This window comes from Brachyistius frenatus, unplaced genomic scaffold (assembly GCF_029030835.1).
Source record: "Brachyistius frenatus isolate BFR_SWC_R1_liver_20210118 unplaced genomic scaffold, ASM2903083v1 Contig_275, whole genome shotgun sequence".
In the NCBI taxonomy this organism is placed as follows: Eukaryota; Metazoa; Chordata; class Actinopteri; family Embiotocidae; genus Brachyistius; species Brachyistius frenatus.
In genome coordinates, this window is record NW_027210874.1 from 1 (window position 1) to 16,051 (window position 16,051).

The window sequence follows — 16,051 nt, forward strand, 5'->3', positions numbered from 1 at the left end:
ATGTCGTCTGAAAAATGACCAAAAAGTCAGACTATATATAGCATGTCGTCTGAAATATGACCAAAAAGTCATACTATAGCATGTCGTCCAAAATATGACCAAAAAGTCAGACTATAGCATGTCGTCTAAAATATGACCAAAAAGTCATACTATAGCATGTCGTCTAAAATATGACCAAAAAGTCATACTATAGCATGTCGTCTAAAATATGACCAAAAAGTCATACTATAGCATGTCGTCCAAAATATGACCAAAAAGTCATACTATAGCATGTCGTCTAAAATATGACCAAAAAGTCATACTATAGCATGTCGTCTAAAAAATGACCAAAAAGTCAGAACAAACTCCACCCTTGCAGATGTAACTCCTTCAATTACCTCTCTTTCCTCTGTACATTAGTTCAAACACAGGCAGGTGAGAATTTCTGCTAACTTGTAGTATGAAGCAAAGCTTCTATTCACACAGTGTACATATGTATATTTTCCACACAGTTATATTAAAAATGAAAGACAAAACTTGTTTAAACAAGTGGGTTATAGTTACATATTAACTATGATGACTACAATGCTATGTACTGTAGGTATTAGCAGATCTTATAGATATGCACTGAAGTAGAGCTGGGTTTATATTTCAGAGCTCAGTCTTCCTTCTTTTTCTCTCCTTGCGGAAGACTTCTCCATCAAGCTGCTCTCTCCACTTCAGGGTGACTCCACTCACTCCTTTCTCCTGCAGTCTGTCCTGGAGCTGGGAGACACAAATGACACAATTTGAAACTTTAACACAACTCTTAATCTTTGCAGTTTATTGGAAAACTGTCTTTCATTTCCCCTGAAATCATTGTGTCCTCAAATGCAACCACCTAAAGTCCAGACTTGCCTTTTTTAGGAGGTCTGCTTTCACAGCTCGGTCGTTCAGATCCACGGAGGAGTCCTCCAGCTTCAGTCTCAACTTCACTACCTCCCTCTTTACTGGTGCACAATGGACAAAGAAAAATATACATGCTTGGAATCCCCTCTGTGATATTAAATAGATTAACGTAAATTGAAATGAAATCCATACATGTTTTGTTATGTTTAACGTCAGTTATTGTTAAGCTAAGCAGTATTTTAACTTTCCACTGAAGGTCAGTGAAGCACTCACCCAAGGCGCTGTGACAGACAAAGGGTAATCTTTGTTCACAGGACGGAAACCTCCATTTTCCTGATGTCTCCGCTGATGTACAGCCACATATGACTCTCATCGAGCCAATTAGGTTTGCACCGCTCCCCCAGGTTGCTGTAGAAGAAGCTGCTCCGATCGGACCAATAGAAATTTGGATCCCTGTGCAAACCAATCCATGAACTGACTCCACTCGTCAGAGCGTCAGACCAATATATCAACATATACATACGTATACTGCATATACACGCACACAGATCAAATTCGGTCAAATTAAAAAAAGGTATGTGGAGAAAAAAGAAAATTAAACAGTTAACACAACTGTTTGGCGACTGACGGCGCTTAACAACTATCTCCATGAGGTCGTCCATATGAGGAAGGATTATTCAGGGTGTAAATGTGATGAGGTACATTTGCAGTGAACAGATACTTCCTATCTATCATTCCTATCATTGTTGATAAAGCCTATAGTTAGGGCTGGCTCGGGTGGACCTGAACCAACCCTTAGTTATGCTGTTATAGGCCGAGGCTGCCGGGGGACCTCGTTACACGCTGAGCTTCTTTTCTTTCCTCCTACTCTTTAACTGACTCATACCTCACCATCCTTTTCTCTCCCATAGTTCCTTCTTATTGTCTGTCGTCTCCATTCAGTTCCTTCGCTCGCGTAGTTTCTCTTCTTTCTTCTGCAGATGTCCCGTCATGGAGCTGCATGTCTCTGTCCCGCGCTCGTCGTCTCCAGCCAACAGTTCTTCTCTTCTATCTCTACGCTGTCCTTTTCTCTCTCTGCTCTCCTCTCAACCACAACCGGTCGAGGCGGACGGCTCCGCCCACCTCCGAGCCCGGTTCTGTCGGAGGTTTCTTCCTGTTAAGAGGGAGTTTTTTTCCTTCCCTCTGTTGGAGGTTTCTTCCTGTTAAGAGGGAGTTTTTCCCTCCCTCTGTTGGAGGTTTCTTCCTGTTAAGAGGGAGTTTTTCCTTCCCTCTGTTGGAGGTTTCTTCCTGTTAAGAGGGAGTTTTTCCTTCCCTCTGTTGGAGGTTTCTTCCTGTTAAGAGGGAGTTTTTCCCTCCCTCTGTTGGAGGTTTTTCCTTCCCTCTGTCGGAGGTTTCTTCCTGTTAAGAGGGAGTTTTTCCTTCCCTCTGTCGGAGGTTTCTTCCTGTTAAGAGGGAGTTTTTCCCTCCCTCTGTCGGAGGTTTCTTCCTGTTAAGAGGGAGTTTTTTTCCTTCCCTCTGTCGGAGGTTTCTTCCTGTTAAGAGGGAGTTTTTTTCCTTCCCTCTGTCGGAGGTTTCTTCCTGTTAAGAGGGAGTTTTTTTCCTTCCCTCTGTCGGAGGTTTCTTCCTGTTAAGAGGGAGTTTTTTTCCTTCCCTCTGTCGGAGGTTTTTCTCCCTTAAAGAGGAGTTGTTTTTTTTCCCCTCATAGCTTACGTGGGAGTTGTTGAATTGTTGGGTTTCTCTGTTTAATGTTGTAAAGTTCCACTGTAATGTGTTAAGTGCCATGACATAACCTGTGTTGTGATTTAGCGCTGTATAAATAAAATTGATTTTTTTTTTTTTTTTTAAATTCAATTTCAAAACTGCCCACATGGACCGTGTGGCTGAAACCAGACCGCCAACAGACCGACAGCATCCAACGTACAACGTAAAAACCTTTACGCGATGAGATCCATACGCCTCCGCGTGAAACTGACGCGCTGTTACGTACATTGCAGACGTCGGATATTAGATCACACGAATTTGAATTAGTTAACAGTGGATTTACTCTCTGACATAGAATTCGTCTCGATTTTCAGTTTTCAGTGGCTCCCGCGTCACAAACATGAAATGAGTCTCTGAGAAATTGTTCAGTGATGTCAACTTGTTGCTGCTCTTTTAAAAAAAAAAAAAAAAATATATATATATATATATATATATATTTTTATTTCAAGCCGCCATCGTCCAATCAGCTGTGAAAAAGGTCCCCACGGAGTCATTGTTCTTCAGGTGACTTAAAATGACTGCGCTTTTGACAGGGGGCCGGCTTTTAAGCCAATATAAAGAAGAAGTCCGTGAAGATCCCTTAAACAGAAATGACTTCTTTAAAATGAGGTTTGTCTCGACGTTGGATGAGGAAACGCCGCCAAGGAAGCGCGAAGTCAGCGGAGGGCCGTTTGTCAGGAGGTTTATTCATTTATGTACAAGCATGTCTGTCCCCGACGAGGAGACCGTCTGAGATATACACAGCAGAGTAGAAAATGTATAAGGTGCACACAAAAAAAAACAACAACAACAAAAACAAAACACTGATGCCCGGATGCACCCCTCACCCCCCTCCCCCACATCCCCCCCCCCCCCCCCATCCCACAGCCTCCCACCGAGCCAAGCTTACGTACAGCGGGTTCACATTTCCCGACATCAGACAGCCGGCTGCGGTTTTGGCCGCGCTGAGCGAAATGCTTGCAGATACCAACTCCCCCACGCGTCCCCCGTCTTCGCGCTGACCACACCGCCGCTGGCGCACGCGAGGGGCTATCAGTCGGAAGGCAGGTCAAAAATATTTACACGGATATTGAGCGGTTGGCGCGCGCGGGGGGGGGCGCGCTCGTAGCGTTGACTTCTAAACGGCGCGCGTGCCGACGCGCACGTCTTGTCGCCCTATCCCGAGGAAGGGCCTTTCAGCAAAGCTCGGGTGAAGCTATCATCAAAACAGCACCATAAAACTGACATTTGACGTGCGTGTGTGTGTGTGTGTGTGTGTGTGTGTGTGTGTGTGTGTGCGGCGGTCTGAAAATCGAAGTCACAGTCTTTGATTTAACAGAACACAGCAATTTGAGTTTACAGCAAGTGCCTCTATTTCAGTCAGTGTATTGTTGAAGGGTCTGGAATGTGCCTTGGAGACATTGGAGTACACGCACACACACACACACACACACACACACACACACACACACACACACACACAGGTGGATCACAGGACTACAGTAGACCGGTGGCGTGATTAGAGGAGCCGGACCGAGGCTCTCGGATGAGGGACTAACGTCAGCCACGTCGGCTGAGGGTTTCCGAGTTCTCCGACGCGCAAACACACACACACACCCCGCTGGAGTCCCGCCGCAGCCTAATGACGGCCATCCGTCAACGCACCCGAGGGGCTATTTAAAGAAGCACAACTTCTCCGCGAGCAAGACAACTCCAAACCGGCGGTTAAAGCTGAACGCGGTACAGAATCTCCGGTACTCCGTGTCAGCACTTAACTTATCGCTGATGAATAAATATGGCCTTTTTTTTTTTTTTTTCTTTTCAGTTTTGCGACGGTCTGTACAGCCGCGTTGACTTCATGCGTGTATGTCGACATGTTTTGGTCGCGTGGTGAGCTGGAATGGTTTGGAAATAATCTATAAATAGCAGCAATTTTCAATTTGAATTGGACTTAATGGCTCAGATTCAGTATTCATGGTGTTCAGACTAACCGGTCAGTTCACAACAATCACTAAATCACTATATATATATATATATATATATATTTATATATTTACTGTGTGTCAGGAGCTAAAAGTGGTTCTAAAAGTAACCACTGAGCTAAAATCACCTCCCAGCCCAGCGTTGTTCCCGGAGGGAGTTTAAAGAGGACAACCAACTGTCCTCTCACCCGGACAGCTTTCTAGAAAAAGGTTAACCGGTAAAAATCGGCGTCTGGACATTTTATATTTGTTTTTACTATTAAAGGGAACAGTTTCCTGTTTTGACAAATCATCCGTCAGCTTAGCCCAGCCTTGCTCAATTCACCGAGACCAACGGGATGAATTATCAGCTTCTCTCAAAAGGTAGTTGCACCGTTTCTAAAGCCAAAAGTTGAACTCTCTTGTTACATTATTTTTTGGGAAATACTCAAAAACACACACACACACACACACACACACACACACACACACACACACACACACACACACACACACACACACACACACACACACAGTGCTCTATACTGTATTCATTCAGCAGGACTTTGAGCTAAAGGAAACAGGAAATACACATAATCAGGGATTCACCACTTATCACCAAGGTCATCAAGGTCAGAAATACTCTTTAAAAAAAAAAAAAAAAGACAAAATGAATACTAAAATATGTCACTGAGGTGCGATTTATCATCTCTGTGTGGGGAAAAAAACGGCATAAACCGTCCCGCGCTCACCTACTGCCAACACGCCTCGCAATCTCACAGGTCAACCTTCTGCTCACGGATTATGTTTTTCAGGTTTAATCTGTCGACATGGAGAATAATTCTGCTTCTTTAAATCCCCGCTGGAGAGGCGCCGCATCGCTGCTCGGCTGGTGTGTGTTACGACCCTGAACGATTCACTCCCGCGAACGACGACCCGATAACGTTGTAGGAAATGGGATTGAGCGGAGGGCCACAAATTCTACAAAAATACTTTAAATATATCAACATAAATAAACAAAGGGAAGCTAGTATTTCCTTTAAACATTTACAAATAAATACTTGGTTTTGACCTTTTTAAACTCAAACTGCTGGAACAGGTTTAGAGAGAAAAACAAAAGATGGTGGTTGCTTGAAAAGACGTTACAGACAACAGCAACACGTTTTTCAACTTAGTACACTAAGCATGCTGAAGAGTAGAAAAGTTTCAAAAAGGTAACTATGTCTGTATGTTGTGATGCCGACGGTGTGCTAAAACCTGCCACTTGTTCAGATTGGTGTGGATGCTGTGCTTGTGTCCCCGCTCTCTGACTGTATGAACAGTTTTAAATAAATATATACACAGTTTATTCAACAGAAAAAAAAAAAAAAAAAGAAATGAAAGTAGGACTGATGCGAGGGCCTGTGCGGTTTATGTGCCGTTCTTCTGCTCCCACTCCTGAAGAAAAAAAAAACAACAACAAAAAAAACACATTCAGTTCGTTTGCATGCTCCGACACGTTTTGCATGGATTTGCATTTGCTGACGGGTTATTGCCTGTTAATGAGCAGCGTGTGGTGATCCTCAATTTAAAACAATCAAATAACAAAAATAAAAGGTACTGATGTGCTGCAGGTTTTTGAATGATGAAAAAGTACCTGAACTTATTATTTCAAGAAGCGCTTGTTGTGGACTGAATGTTTAAAACCGGAGGTGTCAAACTCATTTTGGTTAAGGGGCCACATACGGCCCACTTTGATCTCGAGTGGGCCAGACCAGTAAAGTCGTGGCATAATAACGACAATATTTCTCTATGTTTAAATCGTTGGTGAAGGTTTTTGGACGGTAAACCCTATTTTAAAAAGGTCTTTCTACAATAAACTGGAAACATAAAGAGCAAAAACTCAGACATCAGCCCGCTGTTCATCCGCCTGGGCTCTCCTCTGCAGATTCCCTCGCTCAAAGCGAGCAGCGAGCGCTGCTGTCTCCGGAGCAGACGTCGCATTTACGCTGTTTTTGAAGCAATTACTGGATCGATTAAAAACAATTACAAAACGTTTGTGCTCATAAACCTCCATATTCTCATAGAAATGCAATGTATGTCTTTCTGTAATTTTCACACTTTTAGCAAAGTCGTCCGGCGGGCCGAGCCGGACCCCCTGGCGGGCCGGATGCGGCCCGCGGTGCCGTATGTTTGACACCCCTGGTTTAAACCGTCAACACAAACTTATTTTTATTCATTAATGTAAAAAAAAAAAAAAACGTTGTGCTCCTCCTCTCCTCCACTCAACTGGTCTCCGAACTACAACCCTGCTCATTGGCTCATTCATGAACTAGTTTTCAGTTTCCAGAACAATAGATGGCATGAAGGTGCAAGAAAATGTATTAAAATCAGCAATGCAATACATGGCCAAAAGTATGTGGACACTAATATTATATCCATATGTAAAAAAAAAAAAAAAAACACCAGCCAGTGGTTCAGTTGTATCAGTTAAAATAAAAGCATCAATGGTGTCAATTGACGATTTGACAGGCAGGGCCGTCACAATGGCACATTTTTAGTTGATATTTAACGGTCATCCAAATAACTGGGATTCATGATTTATTTGTCTTTTCTGATCATTTTATGCCCCTATGACAGTATAAGCGTAACCATAGTTTAATAATACACAAGCCCCTCTTAAAGAAGAAGAACCATTCGTCGGCTGTGGTATTTGGCTTTGCAAATAAATCCAGGATGTTGATGTCTATAGAGGTTCATTGGAACGCAGTTGGTTGAATATTAGAAGTGGGGCGTCTAAATATAAACAGTTGGTGGCATTAATCTTACACTCATGCGCCATGAAATCGCAGCAGAAAGGAGATGACATCATTAAAAGAGCGTCAGTCAAACCTCAAACGTGTGGAAACAGTGATGGAAATATGACATTTCTGTTATTTTCATCCAGCTGGTTTCACCCAGAGGGATGGAAACGGTTAGGCTAAGTAATTATGGCTGGCTACGATAATTGGCAATCGGACAATTACGTAACAACTGTGACAGTCTTGTGGACAAGCTGCAAACAAACCCTCAAGAACTGCAAACAAATCCTCAAGATTAGACAAAATTGATCGGAGAAGCGACACAAGGAAAACAGTGACGGAACCGTTCGCAACCGAGTTTTAGAGAACGACTTTCTGGCTTAATGTCGACCTGCTGTACCTGCAGTGGCTTTGACCGCAGTGTTTTTTTTTTGCAAAAGCAGTCCTCGGCTATAGCTACGTACGCGCGGAGGTACTGTCGCGTTGAAAAGCACCGAACACGAACTAATTGAAAGCACGCGCGTGAACGGAGCGTCCGCGTACTTTTGGTCGCGCATTGGTACTGCGATAAGCCCGCCCGCCCGTGCGACCTCTGACCTTAGCCTTCCTGAGGACGTGACCTCGGACCGCCGAGGGCTTCTGGCCGCCCTGATGCCGGCGGAGCAGTGAGGCGCTGTTGACCGGCAGGGAGCACGACTCCGTGTCACTGGTGTCGCAGCTGGAGAAGGGAGACGACTCCTGTGTCCGTCGCAACATTCCCGGCGACTACACGCACACGCACACGCACACACACAGAGAGAGAGAGAGGGAAAACATCAGTCTTGCTGACGCGGTGGCATGCAGCTGGTCAGCGGCTGATAATTTCAAGTGGTTTCCCGAACTGCAGTGGATGAAGTACGAGAAGTGAACCGTGAGACGGCAGAGAGGTCCCTTCGTTCTGACCTGGAGGCCGGAGGAGCCGCCTTTGGGTTCGATGGTGAGGCCCAGGGTGACCCCTCCGCTCAGGGCTTTCTTCAGACTCTCCTTCACCTCCGTTATCTCCAGCTCCAGGTTCACCCGCTCCTCCTCCTTCACCTTGCACTCATTCTCCACCTTCTTCAGTCGCTCCGAGAGAGAGGCTTGTGAGCGTTTGCCTAATTTGTAAACGGAGGGGAATTAGCCCTTTTAATAGACTAGTTGGATGTTGAGTGTTCAGACAGTTTTTTTTTTTTTTTTTTCTGGATTAAAGACTTTCCCCGAACACTTTACAGCTCCTTTAATTTTCAGATTTTGTTTTGTTCTCTCTCTCTCTCTTACCAGCAGCGGCCTCCACAGCCGAGCGCAGGTCTCTCCTCTCCTTCTTCAGTTGGGTCAGATGGTTCCTGATCTCCTGCTTCTTCTTCATCAGCTCTTCCTCCTTAGCCTGCAGTCGCTTGGCATCAGCCTCCACGCGGTTCTTCCCGTACTTGCACTGCTCCGCATCTACACGACAAAAAGACCGGGTGTGAAAATGCTTGGATACGAGAGTCGGGTGTCGAGGATCACCCACTCTGCTCTGGATTTGACAAATATCTGAATTTGTAACATAAATTAAACACATAAGGAATGAAACACGGGATTCGCGTTGAAATAATGGGACACCGGAACAAGGCTGTGGTGGTGGATTGCCCATGAAATCAGAAAGTAAGACATTTTAAAAGACACGCAGACAGAGCAACGTGGTTATTACGAGGGCACTGCGAGACATGAACTGGCCAGAAACCCCCCGAGCTCAGAGACACAGTCTTCAACAGTCATTCATTATCAGGACTGCGCCTTCCCCTTCTGGAAAATACAGCGAGGGTAGACGTCCAGCATGCGCGTCGACGTGCGTGCGTGTGATTTTTGCTGGTGAAGAATCACTCAACCCTCCCACCGTTGACATTTTCAAATTCAATACACTTTTTTGACACTTGAAATATGAGAATTGTGCGGTATACTCTAAATCCAACATGACACACATTTGGTATTTCCATCCCGACATTTGGAGGGACGGCGCGCTACACAAGCGGTTGCAACGCTCCTCGTTCACACATTAAGTAGAAAAATACTATTCCGAACCACGACCACATTTCACCCTCTTCCAGCGACCTGGTCCCCGTTTCTGCTATCACATCTGCTGGAGTGTTACCCCCAATGCTGGCAGGAGCCTCCAGTCTGGCCTGCATGCGCCACATGGATCGTCTCGAGGGCAGGATAGGTTTTGGAGTTATTTACTCCTCCCCCCCCCACCCCCCCTTACTTAAACCAACTGTAATTTGGACATCCTGCATTTTCCAAATTGCTGCGGAGCAGAGTTTTGCTAAAAAGCAATCAGCGGTGGTGAGGCTGGGACTGGAAGCCAGACACACTGTCTGCTGCTCACTTACAGCACAGGACCCGACCGGGAAAGGTGGAATATGTCAAAAGTTACTACGTAAATTATTTTTCAACTTGGGTTTAAAAAGAAAATTTCACCAAAGACTGACTTTTCACAGTGTGAGTAAAAACAATCTCTTCTGATGTGAATACTTACTGGAGTTGTTGCGTTTCAGAGACGCTGTCCCATTTGTCCCATGGACACCATTCTTCTTGGACTGATTCTTTGGCTCTGCCTTCAGTTTTGATGCGATCCCATTGGTTGCTGTTGCCTTCTTTCCCTTTAGCTGATTAGAGAAGGAGAAAGAGGAGGGTGACTTTTCAAATACCTCTTCATATACCTTAGAAAAGTTCATGCTACTCATAAACTATCCATATGCACATCCACCTAATTGTCTTGGGAATTGAAGCAACATGCACATATGTAATCCCTCTACATTAAACGATACTAATATAATTGTAATGAAGTAACTGACGACAACTGAAATAAAAGAACAGTTTAGTTCACAGCGGTCTATATTTGGATTGAACTAATATTTCCCTACGATGAAAACAGTCGCTATGATGAAGATGTGGTATAAATATGAATGACTACATTTGTAATTCTGCAGGTCAAAACATTGAGGATATATGTTAAATTCCAATAAAAAAAAATTAAAAAAAAGATTTCCCAACATGAACAAATAAAGGCACGCATTTCTTCTCTCTCTTTAAAATGAAAGATTAATTCTTAACCGTGTTTTTGATCATTTAGTTACCCAAACAAACTGTAAACGCAACATTAATCCCTCTGTAAAGCTATCATTGCTAGCTTTCTAACAGCAAACCAGTTTATACATGTAGCTCATAACGAGCAACATTAGCTCAAACAGAGTCATGAATGTCGCCATGCGGTCGTGAATGTTCCAAAATTCCTTCTCTCGTTAACTTTGTTTTGTTCTCCACCGACTCCTTCAGGTGAACCCGCGGCCCCAGCGAGTACCTTCCTCTGCAGGTAGAAACAATCAGTTCATTCGAGCTTTTCAGATGAAATCAGCTGCTGGAAATTTCACCATTAAGGTGAGCATGAACCAAAACAATGAGCTGAAAGAGGCTAAAAAAAAAAAAATGCTACCGAGAGCTGAGGGGAACTGCAGAGTCGGATGATACTCGTGTTACACGGTCATTGCTGGGGATGTCACAAAAGCCGATCCTTCGGTACCAAATCGACGCCAAAAATTGGAAAATGTCGCAGCACTTGCCATCTACGGTACCGTATATGCTGTAGGTAGTAGAGATACTGGACAATAACAACGTGGGCAGGTGCAGCAAAAGATTATTTGTGAACATGCGACAGCTGCTTATGTTTTAAATAAGAGCTCCATTTAAGTTTTTTCAAGTAAAATTAGATTTTTTTTTTTTTTTTTTTTCAGTGGTATAGATATCTGGAAATAGAATTGTAGAATTTGACCCTTAACCTTATTTGACTGCAATGAAGATTAAAACATCTTCAAGCCGGACTCATTTAAGCTGCAGGGAGTCACAGCGACTTCACATGATGCTCCTAACTTCAAGTTTGACTTTGAAATCAGCCCGGAACTGCTGCCACACCTCGCCGTATGAAAATCTACTTCTTACAGTGGAGCGGGACTTTGTGGTCCGGGAGGCGTTGTTAACACCCGTTGGTCACGCCACACACAGCACACACATCAAAGGGGCGGCGGGGAGGAGGCGGAGCTCCATACAACAGTATGTGGTAATTTATATGGCCGTAGAGGCAGGGTGGCACTTAGAGCAGGGCTGTAAAAATATAAATTACACACAGAGCCAACGCTTGTTCCAGAGGAGAGGGAGGAAGGAAATACAACCACGCGGGCCCCATCACACAGATACACAAGTGTAATGAATATCCTGTGCTTCCGAGTCTCTACTCGCTTAAGTGATTTGGAATAAAACCCTCTTTCCGGTCTGTTCAGGATATTATTGATATGGAATCAGTGAAAACTCCCGAAGCCCGGACATGGAAGTGATTTCAGGTCCACGATGGTTATAATTGAATTACTTAGAAATACAACAGAGAGGGAAAGAGGTGGTCTCCCTGGTGGCCAACATCAACACCCTATCTAAGATGTGAGTCAAAGCATCCTCCTGCAGGAATTATATATATTATATATTTTTCTCTTTCCCTTCACCGAGGACCTCTTACTTATGCTCAAAATCTTTATTGAAGGGACGCACTGTAGTGGTAGTCGGGTAACTAATCATTTGGGTTTCACAAATATCTCGTTTACACTGAGGGGCCAAACAGGGTTTTGATTTTGTGTTTGAAAGGGTCAACCCGTGTTGTCTGACTGGGCTTCCTGTCCTACCTCTTCAGGTGGGTCGTAGAAGAAATTTCAATGTGAATCTGCACCCACCCAGATTGCTAACAAATGGTGTGGGACAAATGGTTACAACTGGGGCCCGTAGTTGTGACGCAATTGTCACAGGTTGCCATCGCCCATAAAGGTGGAATGCTGGTTTTAAGACAAGGTACTAACCCTTGTTGACTTACTTGGCTTGAATTAGCAAAACACGGGTTGGATGTTGGTCAAAAAACCCTGGTCCGACTCCGGTCATCGGTATGAAAGTGTTACAATACATCATTCCAGGCTTTTCCCCGGGGAATTTCTCATGCTTAGTTGCACACATGTCGATCCAAAGCAATAGATCAAGCAACGGATCTAATGACTTTGCATGACGTAAAAAGCGTGCTCAGTGCCCAAAGACATCCATTACTAAACTCTGCCATTACCTGGAGCTCTACACAGCTTTGTAGCCTGTTTTAGGAAACTGTTTTGGGTTTTCTACCCTTCCAGCTGCAGCTGTTTAAGGTAAACAAAGCTTTGATAAACCTGCTGAGTGCTACCTGAGCAAAAGAGAGGCAAAGTTAGGAGACCTGCTAATGAACTTAGTGGAGAATCGGGCAACTAAATATATGGATACATTTCTCAGGAGTGTGTTGAGCTCAAAACAAAGGTGGAATAAAGGTGAAAAGACTTACATCCATCAGGTGGACAGAAACACAACTCCAAATGAATCCTACTATCTCCGCACATCGGCCGGATGTGGAAAAGCGTAAATATTTTCTTACTACTTAACATTAACTTTACTGTGCCGAGATTGTTTTCACGTGACCGTCGTGTCATTCATTTCATAAAAGTGTTCGAATTTCCTCTGACACAAACGGACACAGTCTGCTTTTAATAAGAGCTGTTTACGTCCCGCAAGTTGTTTTTTTTAAGTCCCTCAAGAATTGTTGATGATCCTTGGAATATGTTTCTAAAATTGCAATGAACCCTAAAGCCTTCAACACTGACAAGCAGTTGTGTCTAACATTACTAGTCCACACTAATGACCTGTGGCTTGCAGGACACGGTAAACAAAACAAATCACGAACTGAACTGGACCATAAAAAAAAAAAAAAAAAGAAGTACTTAAAACACCAAAGGGAATCCTACAGTTCGTTACAGACAGGTTAATTAAAACACGGGGAATATACAAACATGGGAGAGCAAAACACGAGGGATCAAGGAGCTGGCTTGTTAGTCACCTGAGTAGTGCCTTTAGTTTTAGAATCAGCAGTGAGGAACTTAGAAGATACTTTAGAAACAGGGGTTTTATAGTGATTGGTAGAAGTGGAAGAAGAAGAAGAAGAAGAAGTAGAAGAAAGCTTGGGAGGATAGCGGGGGGCCAGCTTGGGCGAGGGCATGTTCTCATAGAGGTCAGCGTTCTCATAGTGCACCTCTTCTTTCAGTTGGCGCCCCCCTGTGCTGGGACTGGAGTACAGCACCTCCGGGTCCTAGGGTTAGACCAGGCAAGCGTGCAAGCAGTGAAGAGAAGAAAATAAAAGGGACACAATAAGAGGAAAGAAAGACATAAAGGGGAACAGAAAGGAAGCGATGACAGCAGAGTCAGGTTAATAGCATACATCTTCACAGCATGTGTTATTTCAATAGTTGACATTAAAGACAAACTCCTCTAATGTTACACATGTAAATCAGCTCACTCAACACGGAGAGTACCACTCAGCCTGTAAACAGTTAATGTGTTCATGTCTCCTCTGCCTCTGCTGGAGCTTCATAAATGTCAATAAGTACAGAAGTCCAGTTCAGACCAAAGATTTGCGACATGATGAAATTCTTTTTAGGACGTTGCAGGAAAAAAGTTGCAGCAGTGTGAACTGGCCCGTCTCAGCAAGTCACCAAATGGGCAGCTTTACAAGCTAAAGCACGTCACCTCTTTGAACAGCCAATCAGAAAAGAGAAGGATCACCTCATCGGTTTATTTGAGGAATAGACAGTTTTTTTTTTTTCTTCTGCTGATTAGGCGATACGCCAACCCCTCGAAATGACACAACTACTCCAGAAAAAAAAAAATGGGAGAAATTGACAAAAGAGGGAGATCCCCTTTCTCAAGTTCATGGCATAAGTTCTGCCTCCTGAGTATTCCGTTGAAGCTACCGTGGGCAGCTCCAAACTCTCGACCGTCTTGTTTTTCATCACCACTAAAATGCATCCGTTGCAAGTCAGTCAATGTCACTATCCTAATTCATGATTTAAGACGATATCAAATTATATCAGGGCAACAATAAAGTCTGAAACGCCGGCAGTTCAAATGGAAGTACAGAAGGTCGTTGTCATGGAGATATTCCGGCATCTCGTCCAGTTGCTTTGATGTAAACTGTCAGGTTTCAGAAAGTTGCAGACTGGAGAGTTACGTCGCAAATCCTCCGTCTGATCTGAACTCAAATAACAGGATTAGCCCTTTAAGTAAAGATGCCCAAAACTTTTTTTTTTTTATAAATATATGAAAGATTTCAGCTTTATAGCACAGAACAAGATGGTGCGGTTCCTTTAGTGCAGACGGAACGAGCAATAGTTTTCATAAGTACTAAAGAGTCCAGGCTAAATGTGCACTTTCAGCATGTTTTTATATGTTTTTTTTCTGCCTGGCAGTCAGGAGGATTAGCAAAGAAATAGTGATGGAACATTAAGGGCTTAAATGGGAGATTGAGTCTTGATCTAAAAAAAAACACCAGAACAAAAAAAAAAAAAAAAAACGAGAGGGGAGTCCATTTATTCAAACGGATCTGATTTGAGAGTTCATTGTTGATCTCAGAAAAAAAACACAACATCACAATGTTTATTTGGTCCGCAATTGCATGCACTGAGGATGATTGTGTGGCTATTTGTTTATTACACTTCTATCTACTAATGACTGTTTTTCTAACATTGCTATACTGACGTTACAAACCCCACACGCCGAACCTTTCATGCTGTGTACAGAAAGTGAAATGTTGGCGAAAGAGAAGCCCGTCGGGACGGAGTCCAGCCGGGAATTTAAATAACAAATACAATGTTGATGCGTATCGTAAGTGGAGCTGCACGAGTTCAATATCTAATTGTGCGTTAATGTCAATAATAAGCAGGCGTGAGCCTACCGTTCCGTTTATGGGCACGTCGTCGTAGTGCAGTGCCATGCCGGTGGGGCAGGCGTAGCCGTTGACTGGGTTGTCCAGGTATGGGTTGGGAGAGACGGCACGCTTACTGGTGAAACTGAGGAGGAAGCAGCGGTAATGTCAAAGCCTTCGGTCACAATGAGGGCCGATGAATGACATTTTACACAAATGGAGACAGTCACACCGAAATGATGCAGATCAGATTCACTATACGAGTCATTTCAATGCTGAGCATTCATAACTTGTCGAGTTGGCATTTCTATAACCACTGTCCAACCAGCCCTCATTGTAGCTTTGCATGTATACTTTGTAAACACGATTTGTTTACCACAAGAGTACAAAAACAAAAATCGTAATTGGACGGTCAATTTGAAAAGGAGTGGAAAATTGTATGAAAAAGGAACATTGGCAATTTGGAAATAATTGTTTTAAAAAAAGATGATGAGCAAAAACAGATCATTTCCTAACTCTACTTTCTCCAAAAGAACCTGCAGGATAAAGACACTGTGCTGTTTATACTCTATCTAGTGAAATTAGGTATTGCTTTTTAAAATATTATAGTAAACAATATCACACAAAAATACATTGCAGAATGACATTTATGCACAAAACTGTTCATACTTCTATAATTGTTCATTTCAAATAAGAGTGAATTACTTTTCTAGTTTAAGGTTCCGTAGAAATCCGCTACTACAAAATTTGTTTGAATTTATAAACAAAGAAAAGTTGAAAAAAAAAAAAAAAAAATAAAAGAGTACAATGCAGCAATGTTATTCTTCTTAAGAATCACATTTAACATGTCGGACAAAGAGAAAAAAGTAAGCGTCGAAGAGAACACGCGTGTATCC

At 43.3% G+C, this 16,051-nt stretch overlaps 1 protein-coding gene across 4 annotated transcripts in view; it reads right to left on the minus strand.

Moving 5' to 3' along the window:
* Positions 1 to 5,094: 5,094 nt before the first annotated feature.
* afap1 (actin filament associated protein 1) overlaps positions 5,095 to 16,051 on the minus strand; it is a 55,843-nt gene continuing 44,886 nt past the window's right edge. For 3 of the 4 annotated variants that reach the window (XM_069721863.1, XM_069721861.1, XM_069721862.1), the window contains exons 12-18: positions 15,186 to 15,300; positions 13,296 to 13,544; positions 9,882 to 10,011; positions 8,645 to 8,809; positions 8,291 to 8,481; positions 7,946 to 8,113; positions 5,095 to 6,005 (exon numbers count right to left, since the gene is read on the minus strand). In XM_069721863.1, the coding sequence (XP_069577964.1) occupies positions 5,979 to 6,005; positions 7,946 to 8,113; positions 8,291 to 8,481; positions 8,645 to 8,809; positions 9,882 to 10,011; positions 13,296 to 13,544; positions 15,186 to 15,300 (1,045 nt within the window). In that variant the 3' untranslated portion in view covers positions 5,095 to 5,978. The remainder of the gene's footprint in view (positions 6,006 to 7,945; positions 8,114 to 8,290; positions 8,482 to 8,644; positions 8,810 to 9,881; positions 10,012 to 13,295; positions 13,545 to 15,185; positions 15,301 to 16,051) is intronic. The other variant, XM_069721864.1, reaches the window with a different exon arrangement.